The sequence below is a fragment of the Hypanus sabinus genome, chromosome 21 (assembly GCF_030144855.1).
Source record: "Hypanus sabinus isolate sHypSab1 chromosome 21, sHypSab1.hap1, whole genome shotgun sequence".
Classification (NCBI taxonomy): domain Eukaryota; kingdom Metazoa; phylum Chordata; class Chondrichthyes; order Myliobatiformes; family Dasyatidae; genus Hypanus; species Hypanus sabinus.
In genome coordinates, this window is record NC_082726.1 from 58846954 (window position 1) to 58861740 (window position 14787).

Sequence of the window (14787 nt, forward strand, 5' to 3'; positions counted from 1 at the left end):
TCCCAGGGCTGAAATGGCAAACATGAGAAGGCACAGTTTTAAGATGCTTGGAAGTAGGTACAGAGGAGATGTCAGGGGTAAGTTGTGTTTTTTTTTAAATGCAGGAAGTGGTGAGTATGTGGAATGGCCTGCTGGTGGTAGTGGTGGAGGCGGATACGATAGGGTCTTTTAAGAGACTCCTGGATGGGTACATGGAGCTTAGAAAAATAAAGGGCTCTGGGTAACCCTAGGTAATTTCTAAAATAAGTACATGTTCGGCATGGCATCGTGGGCCGAAGGGCCATATTGTGCTGTAGGTTTTCTATGTTTCTGTTTCTCTATGAGTTATGGTTACCATCAAATCAGCCAAGATCCAATTGAAGCAATCACACAGATTTAAGAGACAAAGTGGACTATTCCTTCTCCCAATTTGCATGCAACTAATTGAAAGCTGCTTAACCTACATTTAAAGTGTTCATTTTTCGCATTACTGAACTCAAAAACATATCAATATTGTGTTGCTGTTATAGAATAAAACCTGCATATCCATAAATCTATTTGCAGAATGTTGTAATATGACAAAGTCCGCAATAGGTCTATGGTGACAACTAACACCTCCCTATGTCCACATGCCAATACAAATAAAGGCAGTTTCTTGCTTGATGTAATCTTAAGTAAATTTGCAGCAACCAATAGCTTATCTAATGATAAAGCCAAAGGTTTAAGAAAGACTTCATTACTTGAATGGGTGTATATACACAATAATAGAAAACATTAGGCTGAAGAATCACATTTGCTCAGCCATAAAATTGCAACTCCCACCAGTAGCTTAATAGCAAGTTTTCTCTGGGAGCATTGCAAATTGTGTTACATCTAGGAGCGTTGTTGGCAATTCTAGCACCACATTGGGGAAAAAGACTGCTTGGAACTAATAAATGGAAACGCAGACTTTCATTTCACAGCAATTCAATAAATACATCAATAATTTGAGTACGAAAGCAACTGTAAAGAGTCACAGGCAACATAACCACTATTGACAACTGAATGTGGCACTGCTGTGAGATAATCAGTGTTTTAATGCCAAGTGAATATGACATGAAGTTCAGTGGGAAGGCGACACTTTAGCAGGTGGCTTCTTATTGATTTTAAAACTCTATGCCCATAATATAATGCTGTAATATGTACAAGTCAACAAACACTCTTCTGTCCAATATACTTAACCAATTACAATCAAAAGGTCCCTCGTCCCTAACAGTGTGAGTAGCCTGCCATTCTAAGTGAACTTGGATATTAAGTACCATTGGGCAACATCAAAGGGCACTGATTTCTTTACATTCATAGAGAGATACAGCATGGACATGGGCCTTTTGGCCCACTGAATCTGCACCAATCATCAGGCACCCACTTACAATTATCCTCAGGTTAATTCCACTTTTTTTTAAAATTCTCCCCACATTCTCTTCAATTTCTACGAGTCACCTATACTCTGGAAGCAATTGACAATGACCAATTAACTTATGGATATGATGAAATTATCTGGATGGCATGCAAAAACAATTTCTTCACCGTACCCCACTATGTAGTACACCGTGGCACAGTAATGTAGTCATTAGCACAATTGCTTTACAGTGCTAGTGATCACCGATCAGGGTTTAATTTCCATCCCTGATTGTAAAAAGTTGCATGTTCTCCCCTAAGACCGTGTGGGTTTCTTCTGGGTGCTCTGGCTTTTTCCCACATTCCAAAGATGTATAGGTTAGGATTTGTGAGTTGTGGGCATGCCACATTGACGCTAGAAGCATGGTGATACTTGCTGGCTGTAATCTTGGGACTGTGTTGACCGCTGATGCAGAACGATGCATTTCACTATATATTTCAATATGCATGTATCAAATAAAGCTAACCTTTAAACTTTTGTGACAACAACCATTTTACAAATATCTTTGGGTTGTGGCAGGTAACTGGAGGACCTGGAGGAAACCATACTCTGTAGCCCTTATGGAATTTCTATACATTGGCACACTTAAACAGGAATTGCTGGATAGCAATCAAGGGAGTTCATTTTCTTTCCCCTCTCCTGCATCCACTTGGATTAATATTACAACACCACTCTTGCTGACCATGTTAAAAAAAAAAGTGAATGAAACTTTCTATTATACGATAGCTCCACGATGCTGCATTACAAAACAGCCAGGGCTTCTCAACTGAGGTTAATGGCAAGATCAGAATTCGTGTTGACTCAGCCCGACCTCACTTAGGTAATATAACTCCATGAAATGCCACCATAGTCAAGTTAGGTTGCCTGTGTCAACCTCTGTATATCCACTGAGCCACTGGTGCAAAAATTACCAATAATATTCAACATCACTGTTTCCCATGTCACAAAAGCTATACTATGTAGGCTTGATTATTATATTTCCTAATATCTATCATACAAGAGTACAATGATGAGATCCCAGTCTTTTAAATGGAACTCAACAACATAATGTAACAGTGGCCAAATGGTGTGTGACATGTCAATGCATATTTAATGTTTATGGCTTGAAATATCTGTCAAATGTTCACTCTTATCAATTGTGGCTCCACTAAAACCTGCTGCTTTGTGCAATGCTCCATCTCCCTTGTTAACTTCCCTTGACAGAGGGAATGGAAAGGCAGTTACAAATAAAATCTCTATGTAATCTTAATATATGTAAAATATTCGCATCCTGGAAACAATTTAAAAAATAAAGCACGTCTGTAACTACAGAGGAATAAACAAAAGAGTGGATGGTAATCTTGGGAGAATTTTGTACACATAGAACATCCAAGAACAGCAGAAACATGTTGAGCCTTAAACACAATGACATAGAGAGCCATGATAGGGAAAGTTTTGGCCTACTGGATTGAAATTGTACACAAGTATCTGATAGAATAAAATCTAGAACCTGTCACAATTCAGGCTGTAAAAAAAAAAGTTCAATTTGAGGTGTGGAAAGCCAAAATTCTTCTGTGTCTGTGTAACTTGTGCGCGTGCGTGCATGTACAGTGCCATGCAAAAATTTGGGCACCCTGGTCAAAATTTCTGTTACTGTGAATAGCTAAATGAGTAAAAGATCATCTGATTTACAAAAGGCATAAAGTTAAAGATGACACATTTCTTTAATATTTTAAGCAAGATTACTTTTTTAAAATTTCCATCTTTCACAGTTTCAAAATAACAAAAAAGTAAAAGGGCCCGAAGCAAAAGTTTGGGCACACTGCATGGTCAGTACTTAGTAAAAACCCCCTTTGGCTAGTATCACAGCTTGTACGTACAACACACTGGAGGAACTCAGCAGGTCAGCCAGCATTCGTGGAAATGAGCAGTCAACGTTTTGAGCCGAGAACCTTTGTCAGTCCTGATGAAGGGTCTCGGCCCGAAAAGTTGACTGCTCATTTCTACGGATGCTGCCCGACCTGCTGAGTTTCTCCAGCATGTTGTACGTGTTGCTTTGACCACAGCATCTGCAGTGTACTTTGTGATCACAGCTTGTAAACACTTTCTGTAACCAGCTAAGAGTCTTTCAATTCTTGCTTGGGGGATTTTCACCCATTCTTCTTTGCAAAGGGCTTCTAGTTCTGTGAGATTCTTGGGCTGTCTTGCACGCACTGCTCTTTTGAGGTTGATCCACAGACTTTGGATGATGTTTAGGTCCGGGGGCTGTGAGTGCCATGGCAAAACCTTCAGCTTGCGCCTCTTGAGGTAGTCCATTGTGGATTTTGAGTGTGTTTAGGATCCTGTTGTAGAAGCCATTCTCTTTTCACCTTCAGCTTTTTTATTTTTACAGACGGTGTGAGGTTTGCTTCCAGAATTTGCTGATATTTAATTGAATTCATTCTTCCCTCTATCAGTGAAATGTTCCCTGGCTGCAACACAAGCCCAAAGCATGATCGATCCACCCCCATGCTTTACAGTTGGAGAGGTGTTCTTTTCATGAAATTCTGCACCCTTTTTCTCCAAACGTACCTTAGCTCACTGTGTCCAAAAAGTTCTATTTTAACTTCATCAGTCCATAGGAATTTTGTGGTGAGGCCTCAGGAAAGGTTTTCTTTTGATGACTTCAATGAAGGTCATATTTGTGCAGGTGTCGCTACGTAGTAGAACAATGCACCACCACTCCAGAGTCTGCTAAATCTTCCTGAAGGTCTTTTGCAGTCAAACGGGAGTTTTGATTTGCCTTTCTAGCAATCCCACGAGCAGTTCTCTCATAAAGTTTTCCTAGTCTTCCAGACCTCAACTTGACCTCCACTGTTCCTGTTAAATGCCATTTCTTAATTACATTATGAACTGAGGAAATGGCTACCTGAAAAAGCTTTGCTATCTTCTTATAGCCTTCTCCTGCTTTGTGGGCATCATTTATTTTAATTTTCAGAGTCCAAGGCAGCTGCTTAGAGGAACCCATGGCTGCTGATTGTTGGGACAAGGTTTGAGGAGTCAGGATATTTATAAAGCTTTGAAATTTGCATCACCTGGCCTTTCCTAACGATGACTGTGAACAAGCCATAGCCCTAACAAGCTAATTAAGGTCTGAGGCCTTGGTAAAAGTTATCTGAGAGCTCAAATATCTTGGGTGCCCAAACTTTTGCATGGTGCTCCTTTCCTTTTGTTCCCACTCTAAAATTGTACAAAACAAAAATAAAACACTAATCTTGCTTAAAATGTTGAAAAGAATGTTTCATCTTTATCTTTAAGACTTTTGGAAATCAGTTCATCTTCTACTCGCTTAACTATTCACAGTAACAGAAATTTTGATCAGGGGTGCCCAAACATTTGCGTGCATGCATGTGTGTGTATTAATTAATAAATCTGTTTATTATGTATAAAGGAATACAACTTCCCACAACAGATTTAAACAAAAACATACATATTCCACCAAACAAGTACCCAAATTTCCTGTAACAGGAACCTCAAATATCATGTTGTCGTGATATATGAACAAATCAACTTGCAGCTACGAGAAGCACCAGAGAAAACAGAATTTACAAGTTTCATTAATGGTATCACTAGTTCAGGTTAACATGTAAAATAGGCTTGCAAACTACAAACTACAGATCAGTTAACTTGCAAATTATTTACAGCTTGCAAATTAAAATTACGATGTTAGTTCAAAACAAGTTTACACAATACCTTTGAAGCTTCAATTCTCATTTGAGTGAAAGAAAAGCATCATTTACCAGCTGCTGCTTTTAATCTGGTGTAACAATCTTATTTCCACAGTAGTTTATAAAAATCAATACAATAAAATGCGAACAAGAGTGCTTGGTAGTTCTTTAGCAGAATAAGGTCAAGGATGATGGAGCACGTGGTTCCCTTCAGTGATATTAGGTTCTAAAGGAACTCAGCTCAACCTTACCTGAATTGCTGCAAATCCTAGAGCAGCTGTAATAACATACATCATGATTTCTTGCAGCTTCTTCACCACCAGAACTTTACATCCCTGTTAAATAAAATCAATATTATATCTTAAAAAAATCTCACTACTTGGCATTTTTGCACTTTTTTTAAACCATAAGTCCTCCTATCTTATTAAAAATAGCAGTACTTATCACCTTTTAGCCAACCCCAGTACATATATTGCAAGGATCACTAAATAATGAATCAGAAACCTCGATTTATTTCAAAGATTATTTGTCACCTATACATCAAAACATACAGTGAAATGCATTGTTTGCATTAACAATCAACACAATCCAAGGATTGTGCTTGCGGCAGCCTGCATTACCATGCCTCCTGTGCCAATATAGCGTGCCCACAACTAACCATAACCACATTTCTGGAGCACTCAAGAGGAAACCCATGCGGTTACAGAGAGAGTGAATAAAACCCTTTAAAGATTGCGATGGGAATTGGTGATCACTGGTGCTGTAAAGCATTGTCACCCCCATTCACCCCATATTTGCCGCCCCATCACCCTTCCCACGCAACACACACAAAATGCTGGTGGAACACAGCAGGCCAGACAGCATCTATAAGGAGAAGTACTGTCAACGTTTCAGGCCGAGACCCTTCGTCAGGACTAACTGAAAGGAAAGATAGTAAGAGATTTGAAAGTAGTGGGGGGGGGGTGGGGAAGAATGCGAAATGATAGGAGACTGGAGGGGGTGGGATGAAGCTAAGAGCTGGAAAGGTGATCGGCGAAAGTGATACCGAGCTGGAGAAGGGAAAGGATCATGGGACGGCAGGCCTCGGGAGAAAGAGAGGGGGGGGAGCACCAGAGGGAGATGGAGAACAGTCGAACAACTAAATATGTCAGGGATGGGGTAAGAAGGGGAGGAGGGGCATTAACGGAAGTTAGAGAAGTCAATGTTCATGCCATCAGGTTGGAGGCTACCCAGCCAGTATATAAGGTATTGTTCCTCCAACCTGAGTTTGGATTCATTTTGACAGTAGAGGAGGCCATGGATAGGCATAGCAGAATGGGAATGGGACGTAGAATTAAAATGTGTGGCAACTGGGAGATCCGGGTTTCTCTGGCGGACCAGGTGCGTTGTTTGAATTTCCAGCATCTGCAGATTTCCTCGTGTTTACCCTACCCACACCTCCCATTCTTTTGTTCTCAAAATTAGTAGAAGCATTACACTGAGTTGAAGAAGAACAACAATCAAGTTTTGCTTAATATTAAATCACTTCCCTAGGGCAAAGTCTGGCACATGGAGTCAGGTTACAATTTATAAGTGAAGCCAATGAAAGGCAGGTAAAACTCGAGGGAAAATCAGCATGGGACTGTATTAGAGGGAAGCAAATTCTACTTTTTCTTAGTAATTGACGGCACATCAAAATATACATGTGTTTTAAGAATCTCCAGAGGCACTATATTACAATTCAATGAAACTGCATGCATCTTGTTTGACCCCATTGTTATTTTAGTATAGGATTCTGATGAGCAGAGATGGGGGAAGTAGAGGGAAATGACAGCTATAGGCTATAACTGGAGAATTGAAAGCATCCACACAGAGGTTGCTGAGCAGGCCTGGCACTAGTCGCATGGAGTTGAATGATGACCTTGGATTGTTCCTCCAAACAAATTTCCAACATTAAGAAAAAAGTTGCGGATGAAACAATGTTGAATTTCACACCAATTCATCAGCTATAACTAATCAGAATCAAGTTTAATATCAATGAATACATCGTGAAATGTGTTGCTTAGTGGCATCATTATGTGCTATACTATTAAAAAATACCATAGATAATAAATTAAATAAGTAGTGCAAAAAGAGAGCAAAAATAGTGAGGTGGTGTTCATGAAATCAGCCATGGACAGTCTTAAGCCTGGCTGTGAAAGAGCTGGGTAATAGGACTAGCAACCCCATCCTATAAAAACAGAGTTACAGAAATGCCAACAGAAGCTCGAAAGACCTTATCCTTAGGAGAGGAAGGATCTTTGCCAGGAAGACATACAAAGTCATATGGTGAAAGTGAAATCCACAGGGCTGATCAACCTTTGGTCGAGGATAGCGGACTGTGGTAAGCTGGTGTTGGTTGCCTATGCCCCAATAGGGGTGATGGGACTTGTGTTCATGGGTTGGTTCACCGTCCATTCTGAAAACTGATGGCAGAGGGGTAGAAGCTACTCTGAAAATGTTGACAATGCATTAGCAGTAAAATTAAACCTTTTTCTTGATTTTAAAAGACCATTAAACAATCCATGAAAAAATTTCTCTAGCTCAGATATTACTAACATTAAAACCTAGTATTTTAACACCATATAGTCCAAAATATCAGCTTTGTTAAACATAAGACCATTCCTGGATGGTGGGGAACATACAGAATCTATTACTCTTCACTAGTTACCCAAGAGGATCGGAGTATGCCTTTAATCATACATTTCAGATTCAAAAGAATACACAATTTCAGAAATGGACATTACACTGATTTTCCTGGTTAGGAGATTGGACAGGACAGGAGGAGAACATACAAAACAAAAAAAAAGTACTGAAAGACACATGACAGACTTGGGTTTAAAAGACTGAAAGCATCAATGTAAAGGATTTCATTAACACAGGAGCTTCTGCAAATACTGTAAATCTTGAGCAATATGCACAAAATGCTAAAGGAACTCAACACCTCAAGCAGCATCTACGGAAGGGAGTAAAAGTCAACATTTTGAGCAGAGATCCTTCACCAGGACATACAGCTACAAAGAGCCGTTAATTAAGTTCAAAGGTGCAGATACAAAGGTGTAATATACAGCAAAAATGACTTTACACTTACAAATAAAAATGTTGTTAATAAATAACCCATTATTATAAAACAAAAACAACCCACTTCCATTTAAAAGGTGATTTATGGAACTGTTTACCACTGAAAACAGACAAAACTTTTGAATTAGGTTTCCATCACAAACGAAACTTTTGGCTGAGTGTAGAAAAGATTTACAAGGATGGCGTCAGGACTTTAGGGACTGAGCTACAGAGAGAGGTTGGACAGGCTAGGACTTTATTCCTTTGAGCATAGCAGATTGAGGGGTGATCTTATAGAGGTGTATAAAATCATGAGGGACATAGATACAGCGAATGCATTCAGCCCCCCGCCCATAGTTGGCGAATCAAAAACTAGAGGCAAAGGCTTAAGGTGAGAAGCAAAAGATTTGCTAGTAAATGGTGGGGTAATTATTTACTTTTAAACACAAAGGGTAGTATGTGTGTGGAATGTGTTGCCAATGAATTAGTTGAGGCAATTACAATAATAACTTCTAAAGACAGTTGGACGTTGCCTGGAAAGGTTTAGTAGGTTACAGGCCAAATGGGGTCCTGGTCTAGAACATCAAACACAGAAGAGTGTGGCACAGGAACAAGACCTTTGGCCCAAAAGGTTGTGCCAAACCAGCTTAAAAAGTAAATCAAAAACCCCAAAAATAAACCCTCCTACCTACAAAATGTCCATATCTCGCCATCTTCCTCACATTCATGTGCCCATCTAAACACCTCTTAAAAGCCTCTATTGTATTGCCTCTACCACCATACCAGGCAGCACATTCCTGGCTTTCACTGCTCTGAGTAAAAAAAACACTTACCCTCCACATTCACTTTGAACCTACCCCCTCTCGCTTTCAATCCATGCCCTCTGGTATTAGACATCCCTACCCTGGGAAAAAGATACTCTGTCTATGACTCTCATAATCTTATAACCCTCTATCAAATTTCCCCTCAGCCTCCACCACTGCAAAGAAAACAACTCAAATTTGTCCAGCCTCTCATGATAGATGCCCTCTAAACCAAGAAGCATCCTAGTAAACCTCTTCTGCACCCTCTCCAACTTTCCTATAGTGGAGCGATCAGAACTGTAAGCAATATTCTAGGTGTGGCCTAACCAGAGTGCTATACATGACTCCATGACCAACAGAATTTTCTTATGTGATACCTATAATTTTTTCCATAGTCTTACCTCAGAATACAGGTCTGAAGGACGGTTCATGCTGCCTGTGCAGTTGCTGATGCCTGATTTACAGCAGCTAATTGGCACACTATTATTCTTGGTTTGTTTGAACCACTGTGTATCTTCCCAATCAGAGTAATTATGGATACCACAACAGCGCAGCTTTCAAAAGAAAATACATAAGTTAGTTCAAGTTTGCAGAGATGGAACTCATTTACTATGGTTGAAATACCTGTATCACTAAATGTTAAAGGAATGGAAATAACCAGGCACATTTTTTTTAATAAATACTTTGGCTTGCTAGCACAATCACCAGCACAACATGTAATAGCATTTCTTTTGCAACACACACAAAATGCTGGTGGAACGCAGCAGGCCAGGCAGCATCTATAGGAAGAAGCACTGTCAACGTTTTGGGCCGAGACCCTTCGTCAGGACTAACTGAAAGGAAAGGTAGTAAGAGATTTAAAAGTTCCACCAGCATTTTGTGTGTGTTGCTTGGATTTCCAGCATCTGCAGATTTCCTCGTGATAGCATTTCTTTTAGTAGTTTGCCTGGTCCTCCAGGCACTGAATCATCAAAGATAAAAATCGGAAAACTGCAGATGCTGGATATGTAAAATTTAAACAGAAAATGCTGCAAATACTCAAAATGGGAAGAGAGTATTAACACTTGAGGTCAGAAACACCTAACCCCTTATTAGTTCTTTGGCTTGAAATTTTTAACTGTGACAAATTAGTGAATTAACTCCCCCCAATACCCTTACCACCCCACTCTGCCCCACTTGCCTTTAGCAACCACCAAATAGTGAGTAAACTGTACCATAGATGTTCCTCTCCTTAATTCAGGAAGTAGTAAACTGGTTGCATCTCCAGTATTGCCACTGCAGATAATACTGCAGTGTGGAAAACAAGGTCTTCCTTAGATACTCTTACCTTAAATTTATGTCATTTAATCTAAGCAGAATGATTAACAGGCATATGGAATTATTGAAATGCAGCTGCTGAAGCATACATCTTGATCATGTGCAAATGGCAAAGACAAGACAGATAAATGTAAATTATTTAGCTAATCTCACCTGTCTCTGTACATAATCAATTGCACGGCTGGCAGCATCCGGGTATGTTCCATTGTATTCATTATACACTTTCTGAATACTGTTATCAACCTCATCCTCCACCTATGCAGAATGAAACAAGATTCAGAAGTGGCCAAATAATTTTATGCTTTTTTGAGAATAGATGCTAGTTTTAATTTTTTTTTTGCTCACTACAGCTAGGAAACATTTGGAGGTACAACCAATGAAGGCATTTCCTTTACACCAGGTTCCTCTGCTTCTTTTAAAGCAACAGGAATAAACAGAAAGTTAACTAGTTACACCCAGAGCTTGTCAGGTATGAATTATGCAAAAGAACTTGAATCTTTAAATACGATGGTGTGTAGACAATATCATGTCCATACACAAGGATGGTACAATACAGTGACATAATAACATCACCAAGAGTTCAGTATGAGATTACAACTATAATATTAACCATGCTAATTTTTGGCAGGAAATAAGTAATTCTGTTCAATAAGGAATTTTATTATCTTGAATTAATCCTGGCTTGTTCTGGAATAAATTAGAGATCGACTCATTTGCATGCAAAATACCATAAATGTTACCAATTATTTATTGATTTCAATCATCTGTAACAACCAATTCAGCTGGCATGGAATAAGCAAAATAGTCTGAAGTTTTACCATAGAAAGCTAAATCTTGAAGAGGCAACATAAGCCATAGATCTATTTAGTTTAATAGTCATACAATTGGTTATTCAACATTCGAAAGGACCATGCAGGTTCAGTGGTTGTGAGGGAGAGGGGAGGATTTAACTATATAGTGACATGATGAAAATATACAACTGGTTTCCATTATTCTAACAAATCAATGAGTTGAATTTTCACATCTAGCTGCCTTCATTGTTTTCCTACAATGACATCTCAAGGTGCAGAATCATACAATCTGTAATGTGGGTTATAATACTTCTGATATTTCATATCGGAAGATTGCGCACGAAGACTCTGTCCTTACATGAGGAAACTCGGGAGCAAGGCTCCATTCTACCTTGCCCCTCATAATGATCTTGTCTTTTAGGAAAAGGACTGGCTTTCAAAGTTTTTGCAACACTAGTTAAGTCAATATCTAACCCAACACAGGAAAAGTGCTCCCTACAATTGAGCACATCTACAAGGAGCACTGCCACATGAAAGCAGTACCCATCAAGGACCCTACCATCCATTTTGTTTTCTCACTGCTGATATCAGGAAGGAGGTCTCAGACCACCAGGTTGAGAAACAGATATTACCCTTCAACCATCATGCTCCCGAACCAGCTTGGGTAACTTCACTTACCTCAACTCTGAACTGATTCCATAACCTATGGACTCACTTTCAAGTACTCTACAACTCATGTTCTAAGTATTGTTGTGTAATACCCTGGTTCATATTTTTACTGTTATATTGTATGAATTTCATTTTGGTAGTTCTGTTAGAGCTGCTCATTTTCAGCTTGCTCCATTTTGGTTTATTTGGGCTACTGTTGAAGATAAGGGATGACATGGAATGTGCACCGTCCAATTAGTGGGGGCTTTTCTTGGTGAGGGACAATAAGGTTGGTTGGGGTTTTTTTGTGTTGTTCGGTGGCAGGTGAAGAGGGAAGATGCTGGGGAGAACTGGTCGTAGCATACGACCCAGTGGGAGACCCGTTTACTCAAGATGGATTGTCAGCAACATTTGGAAGGTGGTGTGGGCATTCACACTGAAGAGGGCCCAGCTCATGTATGACAGAGAAGTTCAAGATGAGCTCCAATTTGTGCATATTTGACTATTTGATTAGAATGTGCCCTTTCCTTTTTGTTATTGACTCTTTAGTTAAGATTTATAAATATAATTCCTTTAACCATATGCAGTGTACTGTCTGTTATTTCATGGCACCAATTTGTAACAGGGTAGGAAATTACACAGCATCCACACAGACTGGGCTTTGGGGTGGGACAGTACCTCGATCTCATTAGTTTGGTGGGGCTGGAGGTTGCCTTACCTAGACTTATGTAGCTAAGGAAACCAGGGTGTTTCATCGTGAGGTATGTATGCATGTTTTTTTTTTGTATTTGCACAGTTTGTCCACTTTTGCACATTGGCTGTTTGTCAGTTTTTGTGTGCAGTTTTTCATTGATTCTAATGTATTTCTTTGTTCTACTGTGAATGCCTACAAGGAAATGAATCTCAGGTCAGGGTGACATACACGTACTTTGATAATAAATTTACTTTGAACTTTGAATGCCAACTTGATTTTGTGTTGTGATTGCTACAAAGCTGCTCTATCAATCACACTTTGAAGCCAAGCATTTAAGTTTGTCTAAACTCATGCTTAGAAACTAACTCCAAGACGTCTAACTTCTTTTTTGTCCATTCTCTGGAGCTCAACTATCAGTTAAATAGGTGAGAGGAAATGGAAATGAAATCCAAGGTGCTGACTGATCACAACACTGTGACACTTAGAGACTATTAATGCTGTCAAAATATTCCCGTTTTAATTCTCACGTAACATTAAAAGAATTTTGGGTCTGAAATGTAAACATCTGTCACAAATGTGTGCAAAGGATGTGTGTCACAGGTTACTGCAGCACAAACTGACATTTAATTTTACAAATTACAGGCATTTTATTTACTTTTATCAGTTTGTAATTGGTAACTACAAATGACATTTAAATATATAGTAAAGCTTTTCCGCTACAGCTTTTCAGTTATGATTAGCAATCTTTTCACACCTTCTTTTCCAAAAACAAAATTAACATTGGCTCTCCTATCCTAAACAAAACAGGAAATAGAACATTTACCTTTGCTCTGTAGATGTAGCCAAGTACTATGACAACTCCTTCTGTGATGAAAACTATCAGTAGAATCAGCACAAACTTGTGTGAAGAAGAGAAAAGCTTTTCAGTTTCTAAAGTTTATGAATTTGTGTTACAAATAATAATTTGAACTAATTTCAGAACAGATTTTTTTCTTACTGTGCAACTTCTTTTAATACCCAACAATAAATGTTTCTAAACAGATATAAAAAAGTTAAACAAAGATTTTTTGGCAATTCAGAAGTCACTTAATCTGGTAACCAACAGGCTAAAGGCTATTAATGATTGCTCAAAACATTTAAGGATATTCTGTCTTGATATTCCATTAAATGCCACTGTATTCCAATGGTCTTGGATGGTCAGCATTGTTTAATTGCAGGTGCTCTAGTGTTAATCATATACACAATTAGAATTGGCCAACAAGAGTGAATAGTTCTGATCATCACACAATAGATGTATGTGACTGCACTGGAGAGGGTGCCTGGGATGGAGCATTTTAGTTACAAGGAGAGAATGGATTAACTCAGATTTTCTTGGAGCCAAGGAGGAAATCTGATAAAAAGTACACAAAATTAGAGTGTTGGAGTGGATCTTTTTCAATCTTTTTTTTTAATTGATTTTCAAATAAAGAATATACAAATCGGAGGAGGAGTTTAGCAAATAGATAATATAAAAGACATATAAACAGCAATAATAAAAACAGAAAGTATATAATGTCAAAATCAAATAGGTAAAATATTATGCTGTTATATATACAATGGTCAAAAAAAAAAACAACTCCTCATAGCAATCACAAAAACAAAATTGGAAATTTTATTGATAAAGAAAGAAAACCCACTAACTAAACTGGAACAAAAAAAGAGAAAGAAAAAGAAAGATTGGGCAGTCCAATTGAGGATAAAATTAGAAAAAAAAGGGAGGGAAAAAAAACATCCTTCCAGTCATGGATAAGGATTTTCCCCAAACAGAATAAATAAAAATAAATTAAATCATGTGAAAATATTGAATAAAGGGTCGCCAGACTTGTTCAAAATTAAAGGATGTATCAAATGTCCGGCTTCTAATTTTCTCCAAGCTTAGACATGACATAATGGAGGAGAGCCAATAGCAAACAGTAGGTGGGTTAGATTCTTTTCAGTGTAGCAGAATAGCTCTCCTAGCCAGTAAAGTTGAAAAGGCTATCACATGTTGGGCTGCAGCAGACACTTTGCTTGCTTCCTCTGGAATAATCTGGAGCGGATCTGAGGAAGGACTTTTTCTATGCAGCGATTGGTTTGAATCAGGAACCTGAGTGGTAAAGTGTGTAAAAAGTTATTGGTATAGATAAGAAATTAATTGTTGGCATGGGCATTGTGGGCTTAAAAGCCCAGTTCTGTGCTGTTTGTGAATCTCAGGTGGGTTACAAAGTATAAACAATGCTTTCTAATATTGCTCATCCAAAGGGTTTATTGATGAATATAATGCAAAATCAATCAGTTCTTAAATATTACCAACCTATTTATCAGATTTCTGCAC

General features: G+C 38.6%; 1 protein-coding gene across 1 annotated transcript in view; it reads right to left on the bottom strand.

Annotated features, from left to right (window-relative positions):
- The window catches only part of LOC132379095 (tetraspanin-3-like), a 63151-nt gene that overhangs the window by 20541 nt on the left and 27823 nt on the right, over window positions 1–14787 (bottom strand). The window contains exons 3-6 of the mRNA XM_059946657.1: window positions 13258–13332; window positions 10455–10556; window positions 9386–9538; window positions 5355–5438 (exon numbers count right to left, since the gene is read on the bottom strand). Of these exons, the coding sequence (XP_059802640.1) occupies window positions 5355–5438; window positions 9386–9538; window positions 10455–10556; window positions 13258–13332 (414 nt within the window). The remainder of the gene's footprint in view (window positions 1–5354; window positions 5439–9385; window positions 9539–10454; window positions 10557–13257; window positions 13333–14787) is intronic.